Genomic DNA, 24917 nt, shown 5'->3' on the forward strand with positions numbered 1-24917 from the left:
TGAAACTGCCTAGATGGTTTCACATTTTCTAGAAATTACTATAGTATAACTGATCCTCTCTATATTAGCAGACATTCTTAGTAAAGCAATGTAACTGTCTTCCCCTTTCAGTGCAACAAACACTGAAAGCCATGACAAAATACAGGTAGCAGAGCCATGCAGCACTCTGCTACAATAGATCTGGTAATACCTTGTCTCTTGAGCCCAAGGGACACAAGAGTTGCAGTGGGGATTAGTAAGAGAAATAAACAATGGTTATTATAAATGTTTAAAGATTAAGGTAGTGAGCACTCTTTCATCATGCACAGTCTACTACTGAACCACCATAATTAATAATGAATTCACTTGTAATACTTTAAGATGTTTCAAAAAAGAAAAGTAAATTAAAAGAGTGTGACATATTCCTAAAACAACATCTCATCTAAGTTGGTATGCAGCCCATTCACTGTCAAATGCACGCTTTGGGATTGCACATTTGTACATACACTTCATATTCAGCATGAAATATCTTTCCAAAATCATATTTGATTAAAACCAGAAAAATTACTAAAGGCAGTCACACCATGCAAAAGCATGAATAGTTGTAAATGATAAATACCAGAGGACAAGAGTCTGTCAGTCATTTCTTCATGCAACTAATAATTTTTTATTTTAAGAAAAATATTTGTTGCATAATATCCTTTCAAAGCAATCCATCCTATCATTTGTACAAGCTGGAATACCCAAAAGAGAGCTGTATTTTGTATTTACAAATATATGACAAATGCAAACATTTTTGTTACTGGCATAGTGCTTCAATGCCAGCACACCCAATATTGCCAGCTCAAAACCCAGGAACTTCACTGACCTTCTTGCAAAGGACTGAGTGGTTTGAAGACACCTCAGCATGTATGACAAGAAGGAAGTATTTTACAAGCTCTGCTGGCATACTAAAGCAGAAACCTGTACAAGTCAGAAGATAGGCAGGCTAATAGATACTTCAGTATATATGTCAATTTATACATACCTAAGCAGATGGAACTACACTACTCTGAGTTATATATGTACGTATGTATGCAGTAATAAGCCATAACAATAATTAGTTTGGTTGATACTGAAAGAACAAATAAGACATTTATGTAGCCATTATTTTTGCTCTAAGAATATGCGACATTAAATTAGGTAAACTAATCTTAAATAATGGATAGAAACATTAACACCATTGTCTGAAACATAAATGGAAACTTCAGAAATAATAATGCCACTTAGCTTACAAGCAGTACTCCTTAGAGGATCTAAATGGTCTAACAGTTTACCTGTCTAAAATTTCAACAGGTGTACCCCTTATCTGTCAGATTAAGGAACAGCCAAAATTTCTATCTAGAAGACAAACCCCAAAGCACTATTTTCAGAGTCTGAATGCTTCGCTTGCTATATGCTCCAAAGTTTGCTCTTCAAATCTTGGAGAAAGAATAGAAAGTCATTAATGTTTATAGATACAACAATATGGAGACAGGTAAATTTTTCATTTTAACTCTCAGGAAAAAAATGTTAACTTTTCAGAAGCACTGTATGTTTTTTTTTTTCCTTGAATCCTTAGTGATCATTGGTAAATGGCTATGATAGCAATGCTGTAGTCCCTTATAAACATCATTGCATTTTTTTGCAACTGGCACATCAATAAGTGATTTTTGCCTATTAAATATTTTGAATTAAGATTCTCAGAATCTTAATCAGAATTACGAAGTGGTTAGAAAATAAAACTCTAACTAGCCAACAGTCCATTAAAACTGACATATACTATAATATAAAGTTCAATGAAAAAAACTAAGCTGCAGATGCTGCAGCAGTACTGTAATATTCACCAGATTGAAGTTTAGTCTTCCACAGATCAATTTTTCCCCTTTCAATAATATCCATATTTAAATGGAATCTGCAATATTAATCTTTGATTTCATCTTTTATCTCATATAAGCAACTATAAATTATAAAAAACAACAACAACTGTAAAACTTCCTTATTTTTCCCTCAGCTGCAGTATTCAAAACCACATCACAATCTAATGAGAAATGGAAGTAATTGAAAAACCACACTTCATTCAGTGTTGGAAACTGAATATAATTGAACTAGTTCTACAGGTGTTTCAAGTTTAAAGGATGCTCTGACTTCAAGGTGTGGCCTCACTACCAGAGAAGCATAAAAATGACATACAAGTAGCATTTGTCATGTTATCTACAATCTGACACCAACACAATCAGACAGAGTCTATTTGGTTCCATTATTGGTAATTGTGACGGAAACAATTCTTCCCAAACTACACAAGAAGAGATTTCTGGACCTTCAAAGAAAAAAAAACACTAGTTGCATTTATTTCCTCTGTCATTAATTTCCAGTACTGCTTTGCCCTTTCCCATTAGTGTAGAAAAAAACAAATAGTTTAAATCACAATTAACCTAATTTGCTGAATCCTGAATGATAACTATTTACATATATGCAAATTTCATTATGAAGCCTTAAATCAAATAATTCTCATTGTCTTATTGAAGTAGAATAAGAAAAAAATATTTACTAGGGTATACTATGTAGTATTCCCCAAGACACTGAAACTTACATTTCAAACGTACCGTATGTATAACGCAGATGAGCTAGATGCTGCTGTACTTCCCTTTAGTAGTTTATTTATATTTTTCCAATGAAGTGCATTGTGAAAAAGTAATAATTAGTATTCCGATTTCTGAGACTAACCTAGTTAATCACCATTACTGCCCACAACTTGACACTGCCTCTAAACCACAAGTTACCACCTCACAATACTAATATTTAGCGAAAATATATTACACATGCTTATCTTTCCTACTCTCACATGAGCACATAATCCCAAATCACCCTATTGTAATACTCTGCACAGGAACCATTTGTGATGCTATCACTAGGGATTGTAGCATTAGATAAGAAGAATTCAATAGACTAAATCCTAGCAAGGATTTTATTATTTTATATTCCTTATTATAAAACACATTTTAGAAATTATATTTTCCCCACTTTTTTTTCCTTACAAAACTTCCCCAGAAAGTATTATGTATTCTTCCATTTCACAGTACTTATAATGATGCTTTTACAAAAAGCCCAAGTGTCAGCATGTACTGTGGTTTTTGTCTTCTTTTTTTAAAAGGTGATAGTGAAGAAAAAAGGATTACTTGTCTTTTATACTGTCTTTATTTAAAACTTCATCTTTTATCGGTGCATGTAAGTATGGTTCTTGGAAAATATACCACTGAACAGCTTACAAAAAGATAAACTTCTCCTATTTTTTACCTTCCAGGTCTTCTCATTAAGAATTTTACATTTTTATAACATGTGAAAAAGAGGTGGTAAAAATATTCTACTTAAAATTATGCTGCAGAACCAACTATAGCTCATAAAAATCCCTAAGCAATTAGATGAATGAGCCCCTATTTCTACCCCCTTATTTATCTACATCAATACAGAATGTGACCAGGAACTGTGAGGAATCATTCTAAGAAAACATCTAAATGTCAAATCAGCTAAAGAATTTTGACATCTCCTAAATTATGAAGGTTTGGGGGTCACAGTAGTCAAGTTTGTTTGTTTTAAACAAAAAAGTCCTATTAAACTCAATTTCCTAAAAAGAAGTAAGGAAATTACAAAACAATGCATTATAATTTTTTCCAACAGCCCAATAGCACTACAGTCTGAGGCAGAAAACTGTCATGAGCTCTTAGTATCCCATGATGAGTTAGGGAAGAAAGAAACCAACTTCCTCCTCTACCTTGTCAAAAGATGGGAAACCTCCTCTGTACTTGCTCAATTTCCTGTTTTTAAAAAGGAAAAGGGGAAACTGGCAAAACTGCAAAAATTTCAGAACAGGAAGGTCTTCAGAAAACTCAAACTGGTCCTTCCCACTTCTGGGACTCAAACAGAACTTACTATCCTGGCTACAGCGTATGTTACTCCTTGTTCCCGTCAGTGGCAGAGGTGCCATTCATATTTAGTTATCATTCTGACATGCTGTCACATTAAAATGAAGAATGCAAATAAAGGAGAAGGACATGGAAAGATAGTTTAACTACCTAAAATACAGACAAATCATAATGTAATAATGGATGAACAGGAAGTACTTCTCTAACTACAGGGCCTTGACCTTGCAAAACTGTAGTAGAATGCTACAGCCAGAAGTATTTCTGGAAAGAAAACAAGATTGAAATTACCATAATGGAAAAGGTAAGTAAAGAACTGCTAGCAGCCTTTCTACTAGGTTAAGTGTAAGACCCTCTGTCCACAACCATAGATAATTAAAGCAACAACCCAGAATAAGAACCCTTATCCTTTTAATTTTGATTCTTAATTATACAAATTGTCCCTCAAATAAGTACTTCTGACATTTCTGGAATGAAGAAAAAATATTCCTGATTGAAAAAGATTATTTTAAGTGTAGACAAAGGAATTGTTTTGAATTGTTCAAAATTTTTCTAAAGTTTAAGTGTTATCTTTAAATGCCACTGAGAGTATTTCACCCCCGACCTTTACAAAGAATATCACAGTAAGAGCCACTCTTACAAAAACTGTACTACTGTAAAATTCTGTCATGCTAGCCATTATCTGCAAATAATAATGCAAATGGTATATGATTCACTTCAGAGATGTTTTTGTTTTTACAACACTATGCATATCTTTAAAATATTTGTATTTTCTACTACTAGTGTTTGAACTAAAAAGTACATGTTGTAAAATCTTAGTACATATTTAATGTTTTGTAGTAAACTCATACTCAGAATTATCTGTCTACCAGAATTAAATCTGTTTCATATAATATGCATTTGGTAGTTCTCAAATGTACAACACAATATAAAAACATTTTGGACTAATCAAATTTCTACTAGGTAGATTTACTACACTACACACTTACATAAAATACAAAACTGAAAACTTCTCCTGAAATTAGGAAATCCTGGAACCATTCATTGTCCCACCCAGAGAACATCGCCAATTTTAAAATCTATGGGAAGCAGCATTATTCACCTCTTTAGGGCAAAAGGCAAACACATTAACTTTAAATTAATTATCTTTAAATTACAGGTAAAAAAACACTACATAGTAGCTTAATTGCAATTCCTCCCTATTCTTCCACACAAGTGCTACGCAGATATCATTAGCCTTATATTGGCTATAAAATTTGATACTTCTACCATCCTCATAGCATCTGATTAAAAAGTAAATGTACTTAAGTCTCTTCACTATTTCTGAAAGAGGACAACTGATTGCTTTGTGTTAATGAGCAAAATAGAATATTAAAACCAGCCCAACAGTGAGCCACTCTAACTACAGGTGAAGTAACTTACATAGTGACCTCAAAAATAAGTAAGGTAAAGGCTGAAAGTTATTGATCTTAATGTTGCAGTAAATTGCTCACTTTTAGAACAGTAAAAGGAAAGTAGATTTGTTTGCCTTTTTGTATGTTATGATAGTACTGCTTATTCCAGTGCTGAACTAAGGGACTAAATATGTGAAAACCAGCACCTCTGGTGAAAGCTTACTAACAGATAAAAAACCCCACATAATCCATCTAGCTAAAAGATACATAAAAATGTCTAAGAAAGAGACTGAGGAGACTGAGGACAAGCTTGTGAAAGGTTAGAGGAAAAACTGCCTACTAAAATTTAGGGACAACTGTATCCCTGACTAACCAGGGCACCAACATTTCAGTTTTATCTAAACAAAAATATAACTACTACCATGAATAAAGGAAGTTCCCAATTATTCTTCCTAATCCTAAAGATTCTTCCTAATCTAAACTTTCAAAGCTCTTCAACATAATGCGACAGGAGATATTAAAGCATCCTATTCCAAGCTGAGAAAGTGCTCCTTTGGATACAAGTTTCTTGAATACATACTTCTGAGACAGAAGCTCCCAGGCACAAAACACCTTAGTGCTAGCTAGTCCACAGTGAAGTTCTTCAGCTGTGAAAGTAGTCTTCCACTGCCATAATTTCCTTTTCCGAACTTTCAAAAAAAGCCTTTAACTTAATCAAATTTCTTAGGAATGAAATATTACACCTTCTGTACAACTGCAGAATATAGCTCTTGACAATCCATTTGGAGTCAACAAACATTTATTGTAAGTAACGTTTTACTGAAGTGAAAACAAGCTTGCAACCTTCAGGGTGAGCATTACAGTACAGGAAAATAAATACCCTTTCAACCAAACACTCTCTGTAAGGTGTTCTTACCAAAAATCTTGCAAAAAATCTTGTCAACCGTAGGGAAAGTAAATTTCACCTACTGCACTGCATTACTGAATATGAATAAGCAGTATATTCTAAGATTAAGATACATTTGTTCAGGTAAGTGTTTAAGGTCAGGACTGTGTTTCACCATCAGTAACCTCCCAATTACGTCACAGTACGCACAGCTGGAAAAGGAACATAATATGACTTCACACACTGACTGCACTTAGACTTTGATTACTGAAGTTGCGTGATACAGAGAATATCCCAAGAGACAGCCAACAGCTGAGAACCAGTTTTAAAATTCTAAATCACTAATACAACACAAGCAAAAAGGGTGAAGACCAACCATTTGCTCAGAAAGATGCTACCTGCTCAGTAACTTAAGTGTTACTGATAAAATGCACACCTACCTATTTTTTTAGACAAAGATCAAGGGGGAAAATCAGTCCTACAGATGATCTTCTTTCCCACTTAGATCAGCACTTCGTTCTCTCTCTGTAGTTTGCTTTTTATGATAGAGTCTGTATATTTTTTGATTCCTCAATTAACATTCATACTAACACCTGAACATGAGAAAAATGCATGATGACAGAGATATAAGATAAAAAAAGTAAAGCCACAATGTCAGTCACATCCACCAAGTACTGTTGTTCATTGGCAGGATCCTGCAGCAAACATACTTCCATGGGATCTGATTCCTCTAAGGGAAAATGTTCTTACCTTGTACAGCACGAGCTGGATTATTGCCAAGCACTACAGCTGTGGTCTTTGAAGTGATCGGAACTTAGTAGAGGTCCATAAGAGCAATACATTACACTTAAAAGGTAAAAAGAATGAACAGAAACTCTGATACATTCTCTGACACACTCTATCTTTTTTTAAATACCATTTGAACTGCTTAAAACAACCTCAATACACCTAAATAACCAACCAACAAAACAAATCCCAGAAACCTAACTAAATTGGTCATAGGGAAATAAATACAAAACATTACATATTAAATGCTTCAAATATCCTGTTAGGTGCCGCCTGGAATTTATAATCTTTTTTTGGTATTTCAGTTCCCACAGTAAGAGATGCACCTATCAAGGATCTGAGCCTTGGCAGCATCTAATTGAACAGCATTTGTTTTCAAATGCTTCTCTATTCCCTTTCTGACAAAAGGTCCAAAATTGTTCTAAGGATTCTCCTGTACCCTGTCCTGGGGTGACTGTATGGTCTGGTACTGTCTCAAACATTTCCTTACTGATGGTACAATACAAATTTTCTTAACAATTCCATATTTTACACTTGATTTCTTACACTCTATTTTCAGCCTTAACTGGTTTATATTTTATATTGCTCCTAATAACCAACACAACTCTAGCGTAATTGTTATTAGCTCCATGCTATTTGTACTCTTTTCACCAAATACCCTCATGCTACTAAGTAATTTTCTTTGATGATGTGCCTTGATTATGCAAGAATTTCTCATGGTCAAGGATGATGTTTTCAAGCGTAATTCACTCTCTCCTGCACTAACCCTACTCCATAAATCTACCCATTTCCCACCTGCAACTTTTGGCATCACCCTTTCTTTGATGAACTCTACTATTTTACTTTCCTATTATAATCTCTTGTTATCTCCCTGATCACCAGAACATAACATTCTCACAATTATTATGCTTTTTGCATATAAAATCTATATACACGCAACACTCTACAGGACAACCTGTGACTACAAAAGCTTTCCTATTCTAGGACCAGTCCAAACAAAATGTTCCTATCAGCTTTTTTGAAAGTACCAGAGAAATAACAACCTCTGTCCTCATCATGTACCTCCATTTTAAAACTCATTAAGATACTCTGATCTTTCTCCTCATTTAGTATCTGCACACATACTACTATGCTGCTTTCTGAAGATTTTACTAGTTTATCAACCATTCTCATCACACTGATGCCAAACCCACTATTTATCTCCATTTGTAAAAAAATTCCAAGGAGACTAGAAAATTATTAACACCTGAAAGTTACTGAAGTGACAAAACTTGATCTCTTTCAGTAAAAACTAGTTAAAAAGGTGTGAAGAATATACATTTGATTAATACATGTCCAAATATGTGGGGTCCTTTCCTTTATATTCTCTGTGATGCTCTTCCTGCTTAGTCTATAATGGGACTTCCCTGCACAAGAGTGGCAGCCTCCAGAAATGTAAAAGGCAGGCAAAATAAACTTTTATTTACAGAAGACTAACCACAAGGCCATATAAATAAAACAAAACTTACAAAACTTGATTAAAAGCAAATAAATAAATAAACAACAGCAGTAATAAGCAATTCAAGACTAGAATCTGCTAGCTTGTCTCTCTAGCAGCAAAGGAACCCTGATGCACATCTCCATGAAAGTAGATATCCACAATTAAAAACAACACCAGTCCTCACCACTACCACAACCTAAAAGCAGAGCTTTTATCACTAGCCATAGCCATATCTGGGGGCCAACACCAGCAGCACAGCAGCCACTCAAGTGACAGCAAGACTGTCTGCTTGAAAAGGGATACCACAAGCTGCTATTTAAGATAACAGCAATAATTTCTGATGTACATAAGCAAGCAAGAATGATGACCTATACTCTTTTTACCCGCCTCTATGCACTGAGGTAGGACAAGGGGTAGAGAAAGGAGATTATGTACTCCTTTTAAACAATGTGTTGCTTTTATTCTCTGGAAATATCAGTGTGGCTGACAGTTCAAACTAGAATGTCAATAAGCACTATTGTAAACACAAATTCACATTATCTTTAGCAAAAAAATAGCAATTAATAGCTATTCCAATCCAATTCCAAAGAAATTCCAATGATAGCAGAATCAAAATCTATGTCGCTGGCTGATAGTATCTGTCTAATATAGTAGAAATGGCAGAGTTGCATGAAAAATAGTTTGTCCACGTCTTTGACTAATTTACCTGCCCCCTACTTGTTGTAGTTGTAATAGTTCTTTTGATCAGAGCAACTCGTATTTCATAACTTGGAGTAGTTTTAAACAACAGCCTTTTGATATATTTTGCTTAGAGCAGGTTGAGTTTAAAAGCTGTCTTTCCAAATTGCATAAGACTAAGGCCTAGAACAGGCAACCGTTTTGTATCGCATGTGATCAGGAAATGTCATAAAGAAGCAGTACTTTGCATCTACTCCCACCCGTGAGATTCAAACTTGGTCTCTAAACCGTTGTGTTGGCAGGTATAAAAACATTAGTAGAGTTTTGGAATGTTTGTTCCATTGTTGGAAATTCATTCTTAGCATATATGCAGCATTAGAAGTGAGACAGGAAACCTATGCGATTCATCCCAAACTTAAGCTGACATCCAGACTTGTATATGCTCTGTCCATATACATATACAATAAAATGTATTCACTTCTTAATCAATCAATATAGAAAATGAAGAATACATAGACATTACTAATTTTCTCAAAGTGACAATAGCATTTGAAGAAATTCTCACTGTTCCACAATGGTAACTTTCTTAGCTTTCTTAAATGCAGCAATGCCCATGAAAACTATTTTTGAAGATGAGACCTTTCTCCCTGCAAGCTATTTAAGGAACAGATAAAATCCTTTTATTTGATTATATGCAGTTTTATGCCTTTATGGTATTTTAATATAAGGACAGAAGTAACAGTAATTGTGATGATGGTAGATTTTTTAAAAACCGAAATGAAAAAGGTAAATTCTGTGTTAATGAAAAAATATAAACTAAGAGAACAGAAACGAATTCTGCGTATGCAGCACTCATAGTGCAAGCAAAGACACAGAACCACCACTCTTAAGGTTTGTACCAGTAAATCGGAACCTCACTGCAGGAAAGCAGATGGTGCAACTCAGTACTTTACAAATGACAGTCTTCACTCAGCAGCAACCCAGCATCTGGGCAACAAGTCAATTAATATCCAGTGAACAATTTAAATGAGAGAGTTGGCTATTAAAGAGTAACTTAACCAGCACTCGATTACATAACCCCTCCTTTTCCTTCTACAGTATCTACTCCATCCGCCCTTCCAAACAGTGTTCTCTTCAAAATTTCCATTCCTGTCTCGTGACCCAGTGCATGAAGACACCCAGCTCACTCAACATTCGTACTTCTTCCGTTTGCAATTCAACTACCTATGCACAAAAGGTCTCCTCCCCTCCTCTCATTAAAATACCTCAAACCAGCTTGTCTTTCTTCTCTCTTGGCCTACAGGTGACTGAGAAGCAAGTGTTTTATTTGGCCCAGCTGGCATCAGAGTTGGCATGTGCCTTCAGCTGGGTACCTGACTAATCAGGGTACAAATGTCTCCTGCCAGGCCAGCAATCCTGCAGTGCCTGCGCACCTTACATCCTCCAAGCTGCACATCTCCATCAGCTGGCTGCCTGCTCAGGAGACGCATGTCTTTGCAATGGGCAGCTGCTATGTCAAGAAATACATGACATCTCTGAAGCCACAAACCGTAGCAAACAGATACCATCTGAGTCAAAAAAAGGCATGAGGAAAAAAGACAAGGGGGTCACTCCCCCCTGGTGCCCTTCTACAGTAGAATCTTGTATTGGGCACCTTTTTAAGACTCATCCAGTAAGGCAATCAGGTCCACAATCCAACATATTTATACTGTTACCATATGTTCTATATGCGAACAATGATATTCATCTTGTGTCCACCACACTATAACTTTCCACCGTTATTTCCACAATATAAAGAAATGTTTCAGTAATATTTATTTTGATACAGTGGACACTGGAAATCAGCAATATTAGGGACTACGCTATACCAGTGAAAACAGTACAAATATGTAAACTCTTGGGTAAGTTTCTGAAAACAAGAAATAATGGAAATAGCTTTTTGTTTTTCTTACTTAATGTATGCAGCTCACTTTCCCCACCAAGGAAAACAAGTTTCTGTTAGTTTACGCATATAAAGAACAAAACATGTAACTTTCATAAACTCTTTAAAATGACAACTGCCAAAGTTGCAACTTTTGCTTACATGGAAAGATGTCCTGGAAACAACTAATAAGCAGTCTTTACACCAATTTCAGTATCTTAAGTTTTGAATGTATCTTTATTGACTTCACTGGTTTACTTCCTACCCTTGCTAAGTCATTCTGTGCTAATATACATGGTCCTGATGTTACACACCTGACTTTTACAAGTGCACTGCAGGACTGACACAGGATGGCACCAATTTCAGCCCAGCTCCAAAGAGGCACAAATTCTACCTAAGCAAATCTAGATTCAACATGGTCAAAAGTCTACGAACACAGCTCTCACAGCAAACCTACAGAAACATCAAATCACTGTAAAACTAGCAAAATATTTTTGCTTTCTAACAGGCACATAAATTTACGGCACACAAATAGCCATACAGAAAACTATCAGCATGCTTAGGAAAGCTGGGTGCTTGTTTAGTGTTATGCGCAGAACAGCATATCATTTTTAAGTCACCTTTTTCTTTGATCTCAAGAAGCACTTTCTTCAACAGCTGGACTAATCCTACTTACAATGCAATTAAACTGCTTATTAGGAGAATGAAAGCTACTAGAGAAAAAACAGATTTGTATACTGGTAATATAAAAATCTAAGTAGAAAAAAACATTGTATTTATCTACCACAAAACCTACCTTTCTAGGAATGTAACTACATTTCACTAACAACAGCTTATTGACTACACGACATATTAATGAAACAACACTAAACATGATTAAATCATTGGCACCAAGTATTGCATTTTGATTTTCTAACCTTTTACCTTTTTACTATGATACCATATGCACTGACTAACATAACACCTTTCTAAAGAGTAACTTCGTGTTACATAAACAGAGAAGCACATGCCATTAAACAGGATAACAAGCTCAGCAAAGTTGGAAGGAAATACAGTAATTTGAAGCATTTTCGGGGAAAATAAATTCCCCAAAACCCCAGTTACTCAAAGTGTTCCAAGCTGTATGGTAGTTTGGGCCCTGTCTATTCTTCAAATCTAACTACACACAGTATTTCACTACAGAGATCAGCCTTTGCACATACCTCTGCTCAGAAACAGTATTTTCACTAAAAAAATAAAAAATTTAAAAAAATAAAAAGTATTTCTATGCTTTAGAATGATAAAAATGACCTTGGAAGAACAAGCAAAATGTACCAAATGCTGCAATGCCTGACTAGGTCCTGCAGAATACCTGAAAACACATTTTTCAGGTGTGTGAAATACCCTTTATACATTCATCTGGATCATGTGAATGCAGCATGCCCACAGCTGAAGAATTTGTTTTTTCAGGTACCACAGAATCTGTTAGTGTTTTGCTATATAATTCAGTATTTTACTGTTGCTAGGCACCTGACATTTAGTCCTTTGTCCTCTTGCCCTTTTACCTGCATACATCCTTTCTTTTCTTCAATTTTCTTACAATTAGAAATTAAATTGATTACAGTAAATATCCCATGTGCAGTCAGTGGGTACAGACATCAAGGGGACAAGAAACAGAGAATGAATTATGGCCTGTAGTCAAAAGATTGAAAAGATGATGATTCTAAGAAAATGAGAGACAGAAAGACAGAAGAGCAACAGAGCCAGGATAAACAGGATCACAACAGTGGATCCCCCTCAGTCCACAAGCAGAAGAAAAGGATTTCTCAGTTGGCCCACATGGGGTAACACCAGTGAAAGCAAGACAGTGGACAACAGATTCCCAGAAAGCAAACTCAAAATCTCTTTAGAAATAACTAATATTGTGATTAATCAATTACCACATTGAATAATGAGTCAGAATTATTTGTACATTGATACAACAGAGTAATAGTGCCATGGAATATATTCCCATTTCTCACAGAGAGCACAAGGCTCTATTGTAAAGAATATTCTCTAGAAACACAGTTACAGTTGCACATTCATACTTACATGAAGCAATTCCTAATTTTTTCACATATTTACTGTACAACTGTAGCATTATATGAACACGTACTGTTAGAAATTTTAATTTTCCTGGCATTTCATAGATGGTATCGGGGAGTGAAAAGTAGCCAAGAAACAGCTCTGCAATCTATAACATTTCAAAGCTATACTATCACCCCAAAATTACAGAGGACATTCACTTAGCCAGTGCCTGGATTCTACATCATTTAATGGAGGTCACTAGAAAATGGACACTCCTGACCAAAATAATCAGGTATGGGAAGAACTAGTCCTAAGAATATTTCCACAAGTTTTCTTCTAATATACAGATTTGAAAAGCAAACAAACTCATACACATAGTTCTACATCTATCCTACACCATAATAGTTATTAATATACACAAAACATGCTAGATTCACCTCCAGAGTAAACTACTTTCATTTAGCTTAATTAAGCCCCTGGGACGTACCCCAAACGGAAAGTTCCCCCAATACATTATGTTCCAATAATACAGGTTGTTATTGCACTTCAAAGAAATTGAACAGAGCTACTCAGAGCTAGACATACAATTTGGTGATCTATGGACCTGAGAATCTCTGCACATGGTTTATCATGGAAACATAGCAACCTTTGGAGTGGGAGGCAGAGGCCAACCAGCAGACGTCACAGCACGTATCAATGAAGAAACACACACAGCCTTAAGTATGGTCCATCTAAACTTCAGCAAAAGTCCACCAAACTCTAAGAGAAAAAGTCTCTGAAACAGAATGACTGCCTTACTTTCTAAGATTTTTATGTATCTTAAGCAGTAATGGATTGACAAGTAACACTGTATATTATTCTGAGACTAATAATCTCAACAGTTGCTCCTCCCACCCTGATAGAAAATAGTATGAAGACAGTTCACTCTCACAAACAAACATGCTCCAGTGCATCATTCAACAAAACTACACTCTATTATAACTCCATTATATATGATCTCTCTCACAGCATAGCTGCCTTGCAACAATTTATCTGGAGTTAAAATAAATGCATGCACTTTCAGTTTTAGAATAGGAAAACAAAAAGTGGAGTACTCAGCTTCACTACCGTACTGCTTAAAATATAATTCAGGTCTGGTTAAGACTTGAACTTGCTGCTCCAAGGAGACTATATTTGAGATGTGATACCTAGCTCACTAATCTAGTTCTTCAGGCAAAACCTAAGCTCACTATTCTGGGTACCATCTTGCTGTTTTACTATCCTTCCTCAAGATAAGCTTCTTTCTTTCAACAGTTTCAATATTTCCCTGCTTAGGTATCCCAAGTTTATTTTTCCCTAAGGAATAAAGATTGTTCTTCGTCTCATCTGTGCTGTATTTTCTGCTTCTCAACGCTGTAGAGGGCAAACAACCTTATGAATAGTTTTACTTTCCTCATATATTCCTAATTTATATTCATTTTCAAATATTTAAGATATGACATAGAAGCATGAAGAGACACAAACCTGCATTTAAAAGCTTACAGTCTTCACACTTCTCTTTGAGACAGGTAAACAAACATCAGTATAGCCACTTCATAAATATGAATAAAAAAGATTGCAAATGATTTGACTAAGGCCACAGAATCAATATGTATCAGACTGGTAACCAGAAACAAGATCACGTGATGGGATCTCCAGCCTACACCCAATCCCCTCTATGAACTGTGTTGACCTGTAGTAATGCGGACTGATACTACAGTAACTCCAAGCAGTCCCATTTAAGCTGTAAAACACCACTCCAACACTCAGAACAAGTATTTTAAAACAAAACACAAACAGCTCATTCTCATGACCTTACATATTTAGTTCTTAGTTCTCCAATTCACAGAACATAACATTAGCATTGTTTGAAAAATAAAACAGCTATTGATTAAAGAGAAATTTTAAAAGACATTAATAGTAGCCCCTTTTTATAGATAGTTTAGCTAAGTCTCAAAATGAAGAAATTTTCCTGTCAGAATTGGATTCTATATAAACAATTATTAACAAATAAAACTGGATTATTATAAAAACAATTGGCTTTAACATATTTGGGTTTCTTCTTATGTGACATGCACCCTCAAAGTAAAAACCTGAACCTCTGTGTACCTCTAGTACCTCATCTGTAAAAATGAACAAATTGTATTTCTGTATTTCACTACTGGGAAAAGTGGGGAAAGGGTTAAGAAAAAAAGAAAAATATAAGTATGAAAGTCTTATCTACTGAGGTTTAACTGCAAATAAGCAAGGTAATTAAAGCCTACTAGCTCCAGAATAAAATTAAACAAACAAAAAAACAACTAAAACCAAACCAAACAACTTTTCTTAGCCCGGGCTTATTCCATTTCACAAGAAAAGAAGTAATACCTTTGCATTCTATATGCATTCTTGATCATATTGTAATTAGCTCAGCATTCATTCAAACCTAAGACATTACAACAGATGCTAATAATTTTAAGGCATAAATTCATTTAAACACCGTTTTGGTTTAAGAATAGAAAATGGTCTTAAATAAAAGTTTCCACCAATTCTTAGAAGTAGGTCCTAAAAGTCACCACAGTTATTACAGTGTTGCCAGAAACTTGCTCTTTGTAGATTATTAGTTCCGACATCTGCCTAGATAAGCTTTCAAGTCAAACAATCAGAATTCTGAATTAAAACTGAAGAACAACACTCACCCCTCCCCAAATAAACCAGTGCACTTCAGCATAACAGCAGCAACTTAGGCAATTTCTACAAAAAGCTTGCAGAAAATAGTCAGGAAAATATGTTAATGTTCATCGCACTAATTTTTCACTATATTTTCCAGCAGTAAAAAGGAGTTTTACCCTCTGAAGGAAAAGCTGAGAAACTTTGATAGAGGCCAAACTCATCTGCACAGTAAACTGGTATCACAATGTAATTCTAACAAAGAGCAATTCTAAGGTAGCTATGGTCCCCTTTCATCTGCTGCTTGCTCCCCTCAGATGAGTCCTAGCACAAATATATTATAAAACTTCTGTTTTCCTTTAAGCAGTTTCCCAGCAACCTTGACAAGACCACATCCATCCACGTAAGTAACTTCTATTGATACACATTCTGAGATTTGAAAAACCAACATATTTAACTGCCCTAAATAAAGCTTTATTGCATAAATAGTAACTAGTCTTGATTGTATACTGGCTGTATGATTCAGTACAACTAAACAAAATTCCCTCTTCTACTATGTAAAATATTCACTTAAGACTTTAAAAGAAAGGCGTTAGACACCTGACTGAAATACGCGTTACAATTTTTGTCTTGAGAGAAAAGCAAATTTTAAGAAGAAATCATAAAAAACGTCATCCATGTATTTGTCTCCTGTCTTGCCAGTGCTTGTATGATTTGGGAGAAAATTACGTGCAGAAGATTCCACAAAGTTGAGCCCATAGGTATTCAAGATGAAAGCCTTCACTATGGCATTATTCAAGGATGGAAAAGATCTGTATGGTCAGCTGGGCTCTTTCTCTATGCCGCTCCTGGCTTATTACCTGTTGCACATGTATTGGTGTCCTGGCCAGGCTAGTGCCCAGTGTGGGGGTTCACCATACCCCTGGGATACTATTCATACCAGAAGGTACTCAGGTACATTCTGGGGTGGGGGGGGGGGGGTTGTGCTGCTGTCTACTCTGAATTTTCTCCTTTAGTTTTATCTCAGCTTACACGTTAACACGACCTCTTTTTTTATTTAAAATTACCTCCCTTTTAACTGCTTCGACCCCTTAAAATGCTTGGAAGATATCATTTCCCTCTCTCACACAAACTGTTAATTGAGCCAAGCAAAACATATTTATTTATCAATTTATTTTTTTTTTAAATCAATTAGTCCCTTCAGCTTTCTTAACATTTTGTTGCTCTTCTCTAAGTTTCTGTTAAGTTACCCCACCAAGTTGCAAAGTCCCTGAAGTAGAACAGTACTCCAAGCACAGTCTCATAATCTTGTACAAAAATCCATCCCCATTTGTCTAATGTTTGCTCCATGCCACTGTGGATGCAACCTAAACTCGTTCTGAATTTTACAAAGTCTATATATCATATTGCAAATTGGGGCCTGGCCTTCCTGTCAGAAGCATGCACAAATCCCTTTCATATGAAAGGGAGTTGGGTTCACACAACTGACAGGATTATCAGGCCCGTGGTATCACTCCTATCCCTTTTTCAGCAATACTGCTTTCCAGGTTATTCCCTCACAGTGAATACCTGTTTTGGATTATAGGCCCTCAACTGTTTTAGCTTGCATTTTTCAAACTACATCTCATTTATACTTTCCATCAATGTGCCTAATTTCTTTATAATACCTTTTCTTTTCTGCCCTGACTTGTGTTTAACTCTTCTATCACTGCCTGCTAATGCTGCAAGTGTAGTATTCAACCTCTCATAAAGTTAAGCAAAGCAGACACTAAATATACCTAAAATGGCTAAACTTGTATTACTACGTGCATATGTAAGCACTGATGATACTCTTTTAGCACCTAAAACTGCTGTGACTCACCACATCTATTCTTTCTACTTCGTTCTATTTTTGTTTTTGGTCCTTCATCCAATTTTTCATTAAGATGACTATCCATATACATATATGATTTCTTAACAAGAGATTTTGAGATGTATTTGAATTTCAGAAAATATGTAAAATTTTACTATAGCTACAACTTTCTTCTCATTTAGTGGGGCCTTGAATCTGCAATCAGATCTGGCAAACAAGCCAATCCTGTACTTCTCCAGACTCACTGAACTGTGTGCAGATGCTGTTGCAGTATCAGATCCTAATTTTAAACACGAAGCAAGAATAACAAAAAACACCTCTTAAATTTTTGCTTAGAAAATTCCAGGCTTCTTATTATTGTTTCCCTGATATTTTTGCCATTATATTACTAAGAACAGAATCCTTTTATTCTAGTTCTTAAGCTCGTGCTTTTTTTTCCCCCCCCCTTTATTTTTAAAAGAAATCAGTACTATTGTTTAATTTCTTAGAGGCATCTTGAAGATCAAATGACTTATAAGTATCTTCAGATCTTTCAAGAATCCCCTCTATTTGTCATCTATAACTACTTCATATGGTTCTGATTTTTAACTGCTCACTGTTTTTCATCCTACTATATATGGAATTTCAGGAAATTCAGCATAATGGCTTGTCTTAATAATAACTTTATGCAACTTCTCATTTATGAACTGACCACTTTCCTCTCTATTTGACTTCCCCTTTCTTCCCCAATATTTACAACAGCAATTTTTTATTCACCTTAAACTATTATTAGCTAATTACTACTGCCTTTGCCAAAAGCTTACAATATGCATGTGCTGTCTACCTTTCAGGAAATCTCCGCAGAACTATGACAAACTTATTTTACCTTACAATTAGTTCTTTCATATCATTTATCTTAATGTAGATAAATAACTTTGCAAAGCAAACTGATTTTCAGTTCAGCTAGGCATATTTCATTCACACATTTAAACTTACAAGATCTCTCATTTCCCCAAAATAGATGAAGATCCACAACAGAAATAAATGTATCACTTGCACTCACATGAAAACCAACAGAACCTTATACCAACACATGAGTTCACATCAGCCCATTTATTCGTAGGACTGTAATGTAATCAACCAATAAGATAAAAACCAGGCCATATTCCATATTAGCTTTCTTTTTACCTACCAGGTGTTAACCAACAAAGAGATAAATGTACATCCACAATGACTGCATGCATTAATCCATACTAAAATATTTTTATTAACATTATAAAGTAATTTTTCGAGAAGCATTTAGAAAATGCTTTACTAATTCACTTCAATTGAAATGAAACATCCAATCTGCACTACATCCAAGGGAATTACACTCTCTGTTGCTGTAAAGTCTTACAGAACTACATTAACAAGTACAGCCTATCAATGGTTATCGGCCCTGTGGCTTTTGACTGCTCACTAAGAACCACAGTGCATAAATTACTTCACCTGTCAGACAGCTCAAAGCAACAGAGGCACTAAGTTTGAATGGTTCCGACTTTCCCCATTATAAATTACTTTTTCCAGTGAGAGAAAAGGGAGGGCAGTGCAAGGGAGAAGGGGCAGATAGGTTATCATATATTCAACTATCACCTATCATAAAATCTATCGGAATTGTATTGCAAGTTTAAACAATGCACTTCTTTAATTAAGCCTAACACAGATACCCAAAGACATACAGCAAAATTCCAGGACAGTCAAATGAAAAAGATATTTAACCAAAAATACACACCTGAAGAACGGCCTCAAGAAATACCATAACTCAATGACTGTTTTGCAAAACATTCAGTTTGATCAAGCCAACAGGACTACTGACATCACAAAAATGAATCAATTTTCTAATTTGTTTACATAGTAACTTTAAGTAAAAATAGCAGCATTGTTAGTGGCAACACAGCAAAATGAGCAAGTGGTCCATGCAGCTTGACATCTTATGTCAGTCAACATACTATGCCAGATGTTCCACAGAAAGAAGCAACTTTTATCACAAACCATCCCAAATCCAAATCTGCAAACATATTCATGTAGGTGCACACCACTGAACCCTTCTGAATTCAATAGGGTCTCTATCTGCCATGCACTTTACAGTACATGTGACATACTATTAGATAAAAATTGAAATAAAAGTTGATAGGCCTTAATTTGTCTGGCTTTGCTTGGAAAGTCATTACAGTACTTGAGGGTCACAAGACAAACTTTTTGTTTTCCAAGGGTAATTGCTCAGCAGTTCATTCAAATCTAGGTTGTAAGAAACCTCAGATTATGTTCTTCAACACAGGCAAGCTAGGCCCTTTTAACAAATTTATCATTAGAGCATTTTTTCTTCACCTAGAACCAAATACTGTCCCCCTAACACCTTCTAGGTTAAAGCTAAACAAATGTTAACCTAGTAGAGATGTGTACATACAGTCCTATTAGTGCACATGGAAGAAGGTGAACTCAGCTGGGAAACAATCCGCATCCGACTTAGATTATGTGAGAAGCAACAGTGAGTAAAGCAGCAATTCAGAAGAAACAAAATCAAACAAAAACCAAAATGATCACTAAAAATCAGTCCACCCCAAAACCAAACACCTTGATAGTTTATTTCAGAATAGCTTAGTCACAGAGATTATGATAAAGTCATTTTTAAAGATTCTTCATCTCAACCGTCTATCAACTTTTTTCCTAATTTCCAAATAAACAAAAACCCTCGAAATTATTTGTATGTAACCAGTTATATATGTATTCAACAACTATATTTTAAATAATGTCAATACCAGTATGCCAATAACAAAAATGACATTTTTGCATGTCTGACTCTAATTTAAAAAGTAATACCTTATTAAAAATTAATAGTCATTAGAAGGTTAAATTAACATTAATTGTGTTAACTGTCACAGCATATAATGCCTCTCAAAATACACATGAAAACAGAAATGACATACAATCTTCTACTGCAAAAAGTTAGCCCATTCAAACACTTACAAAATATGGAAATAGAAATAAAAGGGTAAAAAAAAAATAAATTTGCAAATTATATGTAAAATCTAGTCAACTAACAAATTACATGGTCCAACAGAAAAACTCAAGAAGCAAAAACTGCCTTCTGTGATGTGAGAAAGCTTTAGCAACACTGTCTCAATACTATGTAGGAGAGAAGGGAAAAAAAAAAACAAAACAGGAAAGGATATCCTAAAGCAAGCTTCCCACTTAATTTCTAGGCCTGCCACCAATCATAGACTCTACCAAAGCTATTAACAATGGTAGTTTCTTTTCTTAACCTGGATCCTAAAGTAATCATATGCCACCAGTAAAAAATCCACCAAAATTTCAGTAACTACAAATATCTGACTAAGGTTTTCCAGACATCACTGTAACTCAATAACTGCTCCACTGTGCTATGAACTCTACAGCTTCAAGCTGGAAGTCAATCTAGGACAACCAATAGAAAGTGCACCTGTACAATTACTGCATTTCCTAATTCAGAAGGCCAAACCAGAGACAGATAAAGCTTGTGTGTACTCAGCTCACCAAAACAGAAATCCAAAAGCCCATACTTATTTTGTTCATACTGTACATCTATGTTATCATTAACTGCAATGAAAAATATCATATTTATAATTCAGAAACAGAAAATTATATTCCTTAACCAACATACATATAACTTCTAAACGAGATGTAAGTATCCATATATACAGCATCTAAAACAACTATGTACACAATCATTTAAAAATCTTTTCCACAGAGAATCACCCAGACTTAATAAAAATTTATTTTTAAGAAGCAATCTAGTAAATTAATAGTACCTTACATAGTAATTTAAAATATTCAATATGAACTCCAAGCTACAATGAAAAATAACCTGCATCACAAAAAAATAATCTGTATAATTTCCAAGGAATGCAACCTTATTTTTAAAACCTGCAGAAATTTATTATTTTTCAAGTAATAAAAAGATTATTTAGCTCTTTGTACTCTAAAATAGAAAATAATAATATATGCTGCTAGTAATTGATAACAATATAATTTGTGCAAAATAGTCTACCTTCCTGCAGATGCATTTTTATTCCACATCTGACCCCACTAAACAGTAAACAAATTTACATATATCAACACATTTCAGTGCTTCAAATATTAACCTAAGTTTCTATAACTACAATAACATGATCTCTTAGTAACAGTCCTTTAGTACCGTCATTCTAAAACAATCAAAAAAAATGGCCTCTGACATATACTGTTTGTATACTTGGGATCCCTTCAAAGTTTAAGGCTTGCAGATGTAAAACAAAAATAACTACAAAACAGAATCACCTTTAACTGATCACTGTACCAGACCAAAAAGGAATTACAAGGGGTTTTTTTCTGCTTTATTTTATAGCATTTTAAAAGAGTAGGGATATTTTTATTATTGCACACACTGAAAACTAAATATAACCCCGCACACAAAAATACTATTGCAACAGCTTGATAGCACTCACCGCAAGTAATACTGTTTTAAAGCGAAGGCAGCGTTAGAACAACTTCTGGGAAAGTTAAACTCTTCTACAATTTCTCCCCACTGATTCTTCTCTGATACCTGTCAAAAACAACACACAAGCCGAGATACACAACGTACACGTAAACATGTTGCTGACAGCGAACATCACAAAAAAAACACAGGCTGCCATGAAGCAGATAGATAAATATATAAAAAGAAACAAACATGAATGTATATGGGATTTAGGACTATATATTTTACTGACAGTCGGTAGTATTCTCCTTTCGGGAATAATCCCGCTTCTCAGGGGTCTTTTACTGCATTTATTTTGTAATATACACATTATTTTTTTCGGGGGGAACGGCCGGGAGTGGTGGTATTGTTTTGGGGTTTGTTTGTTTTTGTTTTTACTGCCTGGACAATAACCAATCGGGAGTCCCTCTGTCGCCCCCTTTTAAATCCTAACGCGGTCCGTTAAAAACCCAAAGAAGTTTAAAATAATGCAGGGAAGTGCTGGCGGGGGGCGCCCCCTGGGCTGCGGGGCGCGGGGGCGCCGGCCCGGGGGGTCCCCCCAACACAGATCCACAGACACAGAGAGGCCTTTCTTTTGAGGCCTACATTTCTGTCCCCAGCCTTGAAGCCTAAAGATGGCTATTTGATTACACACCGTCTTGGGTGCCCCTTTTGTTATTTTTCCCCGGGAAGGGCTCGGAGGGCAGCGCCCGGCCCCCCCCGGCTGCGAGGATCGTTCCCTAGCCCATGCTCCGTGCCGATTATCGATGTTAAACATGCCCGCTAATTTTGAGTTGCACTAAAACTGCACTCAGACTCTCTCCTCTGTCTCTCCCTCTGCAAGAGAGACACGCACAGAGCTGCCACCACAGCCGAAAGAAGCCTGCTCTCGCCGCCCAGCAGCTCCCTGCTCCCCCCTCGCCTTCCCGCGGGAGGGGGGCATGGGCGAGGGGGTCCGGCGGAGGCGGAGGAGGCAGGAGTGGGGTGCGCGCCGTACCCCCGGGTCCCCCTTCATCGCTCCGCCGACAAGGCCGAGCCACCAACCTGCCTATCTGTTCGCTTCCTCCTTCCACCCCCCACCTTCTCTAACCGGCTTTAAATAGGACGGTTCCCGGCCACCCCGGCTCCCCCCGCCACCCCCGGGGGTCAGAGGAGACTTTTGGGAAGAGGTTAGTGGGAGGGAAACCCAAATTAAAACTTCCACTCACCTTCCCAAATCCGCCTAAAGTGGTGACTCTGGTATAGAGAGCGTGAAGATCCAGCTCCTTCCCACCCACCACGGGGATCTTCTTAAAAGGAGACCTGCCAAAGGAGATACACACAAAACACCACAACTTGTCAGCTCTGCCCCCTTTTCTCCCCTCGCTGGGGCTGCCGTGTCCTTCAGGGAAGGGGCTGGAAGTTGGATCTGGTCGATTTAAAAGCCTCCCCCCCTCCCGTTCCATCTCCCCATTTTCCTCACCCTCTGCTGTGGTGAAACTGCCGCAGCTCGTCCAGGAAAGCGAGTCCCTTTCTCCGCTGGTCTGCGTGGTTTTTACCCGTCGAATTTGCCATTTTTGTAATAAAAAAGGTTCTCGTAAAAAAAAAATCCAATTTAAAAAAAAAAAAAACGGCCGACAACAACAACAACAATCCCCGGCTCCTCCTTGTCTTTAAGAGACCCAGGTGCCCGTGCTCGGCCGGGGATCAGCCATGGAGAGGGGCTTGTTTAAAAAAAAGTTTAAAAGGAATAAGGGAGCCCCGAGAGTGTGGTAATTGCGAGTCCTGTCTCCACACAACACACGGGCGAAGAGGCAGGGAGGGAGAGGGGCACCTCTCAGTAATTCCTCCTCCCGCGGCTGCTGCCTCTCTCAGCACCACAAACCCAGCCGATCCAGCCTGCACATGAGACTCAACATGGTGCTGCTGGATCACACAATGAATTGGGTTACTGTTGTGGTGGGGCGGGGGGGGAGCCGGAGTGAGGTATTGACAGTGTGTGTGTGTTACAGCCGCGGCTCCATGCGATCTCCCTCCCTCGCTCGCTCGCTCCCTCGCTCGCTCCCTTACACACACACACTGTAGAGCTACGGCGGCGGCGGCGGTGGCGGCGGCAGCGGGATTCACTTCTCTTCTCGCTCAGACAAAAAGATCTGAGGCCGCCGTGCTTCTGCCTGGACGAGAGCGCGACACAGCGGGCCCCGGAGGCCGGTTCCGGTACTGCAAGAGGCAGCTCCAAAGGCAAAAGCCAGCACAGCCCCAGCAAGCAGTTCCTGGCGGGGAACAATAGGCTCCTCTCGCCGCTAAGGGCTCATCTGCAATGTGCCGCAAACTTCACACAAAGCCGGGCGGAAAGAGGCGAGGGAGAGGGAGAAGAGGGAGGAAAAAAACGGCTACTACCGGCTGTTCCGGGGCGCGGGGCCGGTGCAGGGCCCTCCCGTGCCAGGCTCGCGCCGACCGGCCTCTCTCCGCTGGCTGCCGGCGGGAGGGGGGGGGGGGAATGGGGGGGGCGGGGGGGCGGGAAAGGTGGATTTGGAAAGCGGGGACGAATTTTTTAATTGGACTAAACCCAACGCCCTGAGTTCAAGGGGAGAGAAAACAACAACCGAAGGGGGCACTGGTGGGATGTGGACTTTCGGAAAACTTTCCGAGTCCCCCGGGCCGAGGTGTTTCCAAGGGCAGGAAGTCGCCCCGGATGGCATGGCGGGGGCGGGGGGGGGTAGCAGGAACCCTATATTTCGAGGCATGAGAGCTTTAAAACTCCCCAAAGGAGAATGCCGAGTGCTCTTCCGAGTAGGAGGTGCCCTGGAGAGGTTTGTCAG

At 37.3% G+C, this 24917-nt stretch overlaps 1 protein-coding gene across 2 annotated transcripts in view; it reads right to left on the minus strand.

Annotated features, from left to right (window-relative positions):
- The window catches only part of LOC131572807 (AT-rich interactive domain-containing protein 2-like), a 94417-nt gene extending 69870 nt beyond the window's left edge, over positions 1-24547 (minus strand). Inside the window, exons 1-4 of one of the 2 annotated variants that reach the window (XM_058826175.1) lie at positions 24496-24545; positions 23579-23689; positions 23325-23418; positions 22106-22203 (exon numbers count right to left, since the gene is read on the minus strand). In XM_058826175.1, the coding sequence (XP_058682158.1) occupies positions 22106-22203; positions 23325-23418; positions 23579-23670 (284 nt within the window). In that variant the 5' untranslated portion in view covers positions 23671-23689; positions 24496-24545. Of the gene's footprint in view, positions 1-22105; positions 22204-23324; positions 23419-23578 lie in introns of both variants that reach the window. The other variant, XM_058826176.1, reaches the window with a different exon arrangement.
- Between the last annotated feature and the right edge of the window lie 370 nt (positions 24548-24917).

Source organism: Poecile atricapillus, chromosome Z (genome assembly GCF_030490865.1).
Source record: "Poecile atricapillus isolate bPoeAtr1 chromosome Z, bPoeAtr1.hap1, whole genome shotgun sequence".
Taxonomy (NCBI): domain Eukaryota; kingdom Metazoa; phylum Chordata; class Aves; order Passeriformes; family Paridae; genus Poecile; species Poecile atricapillus.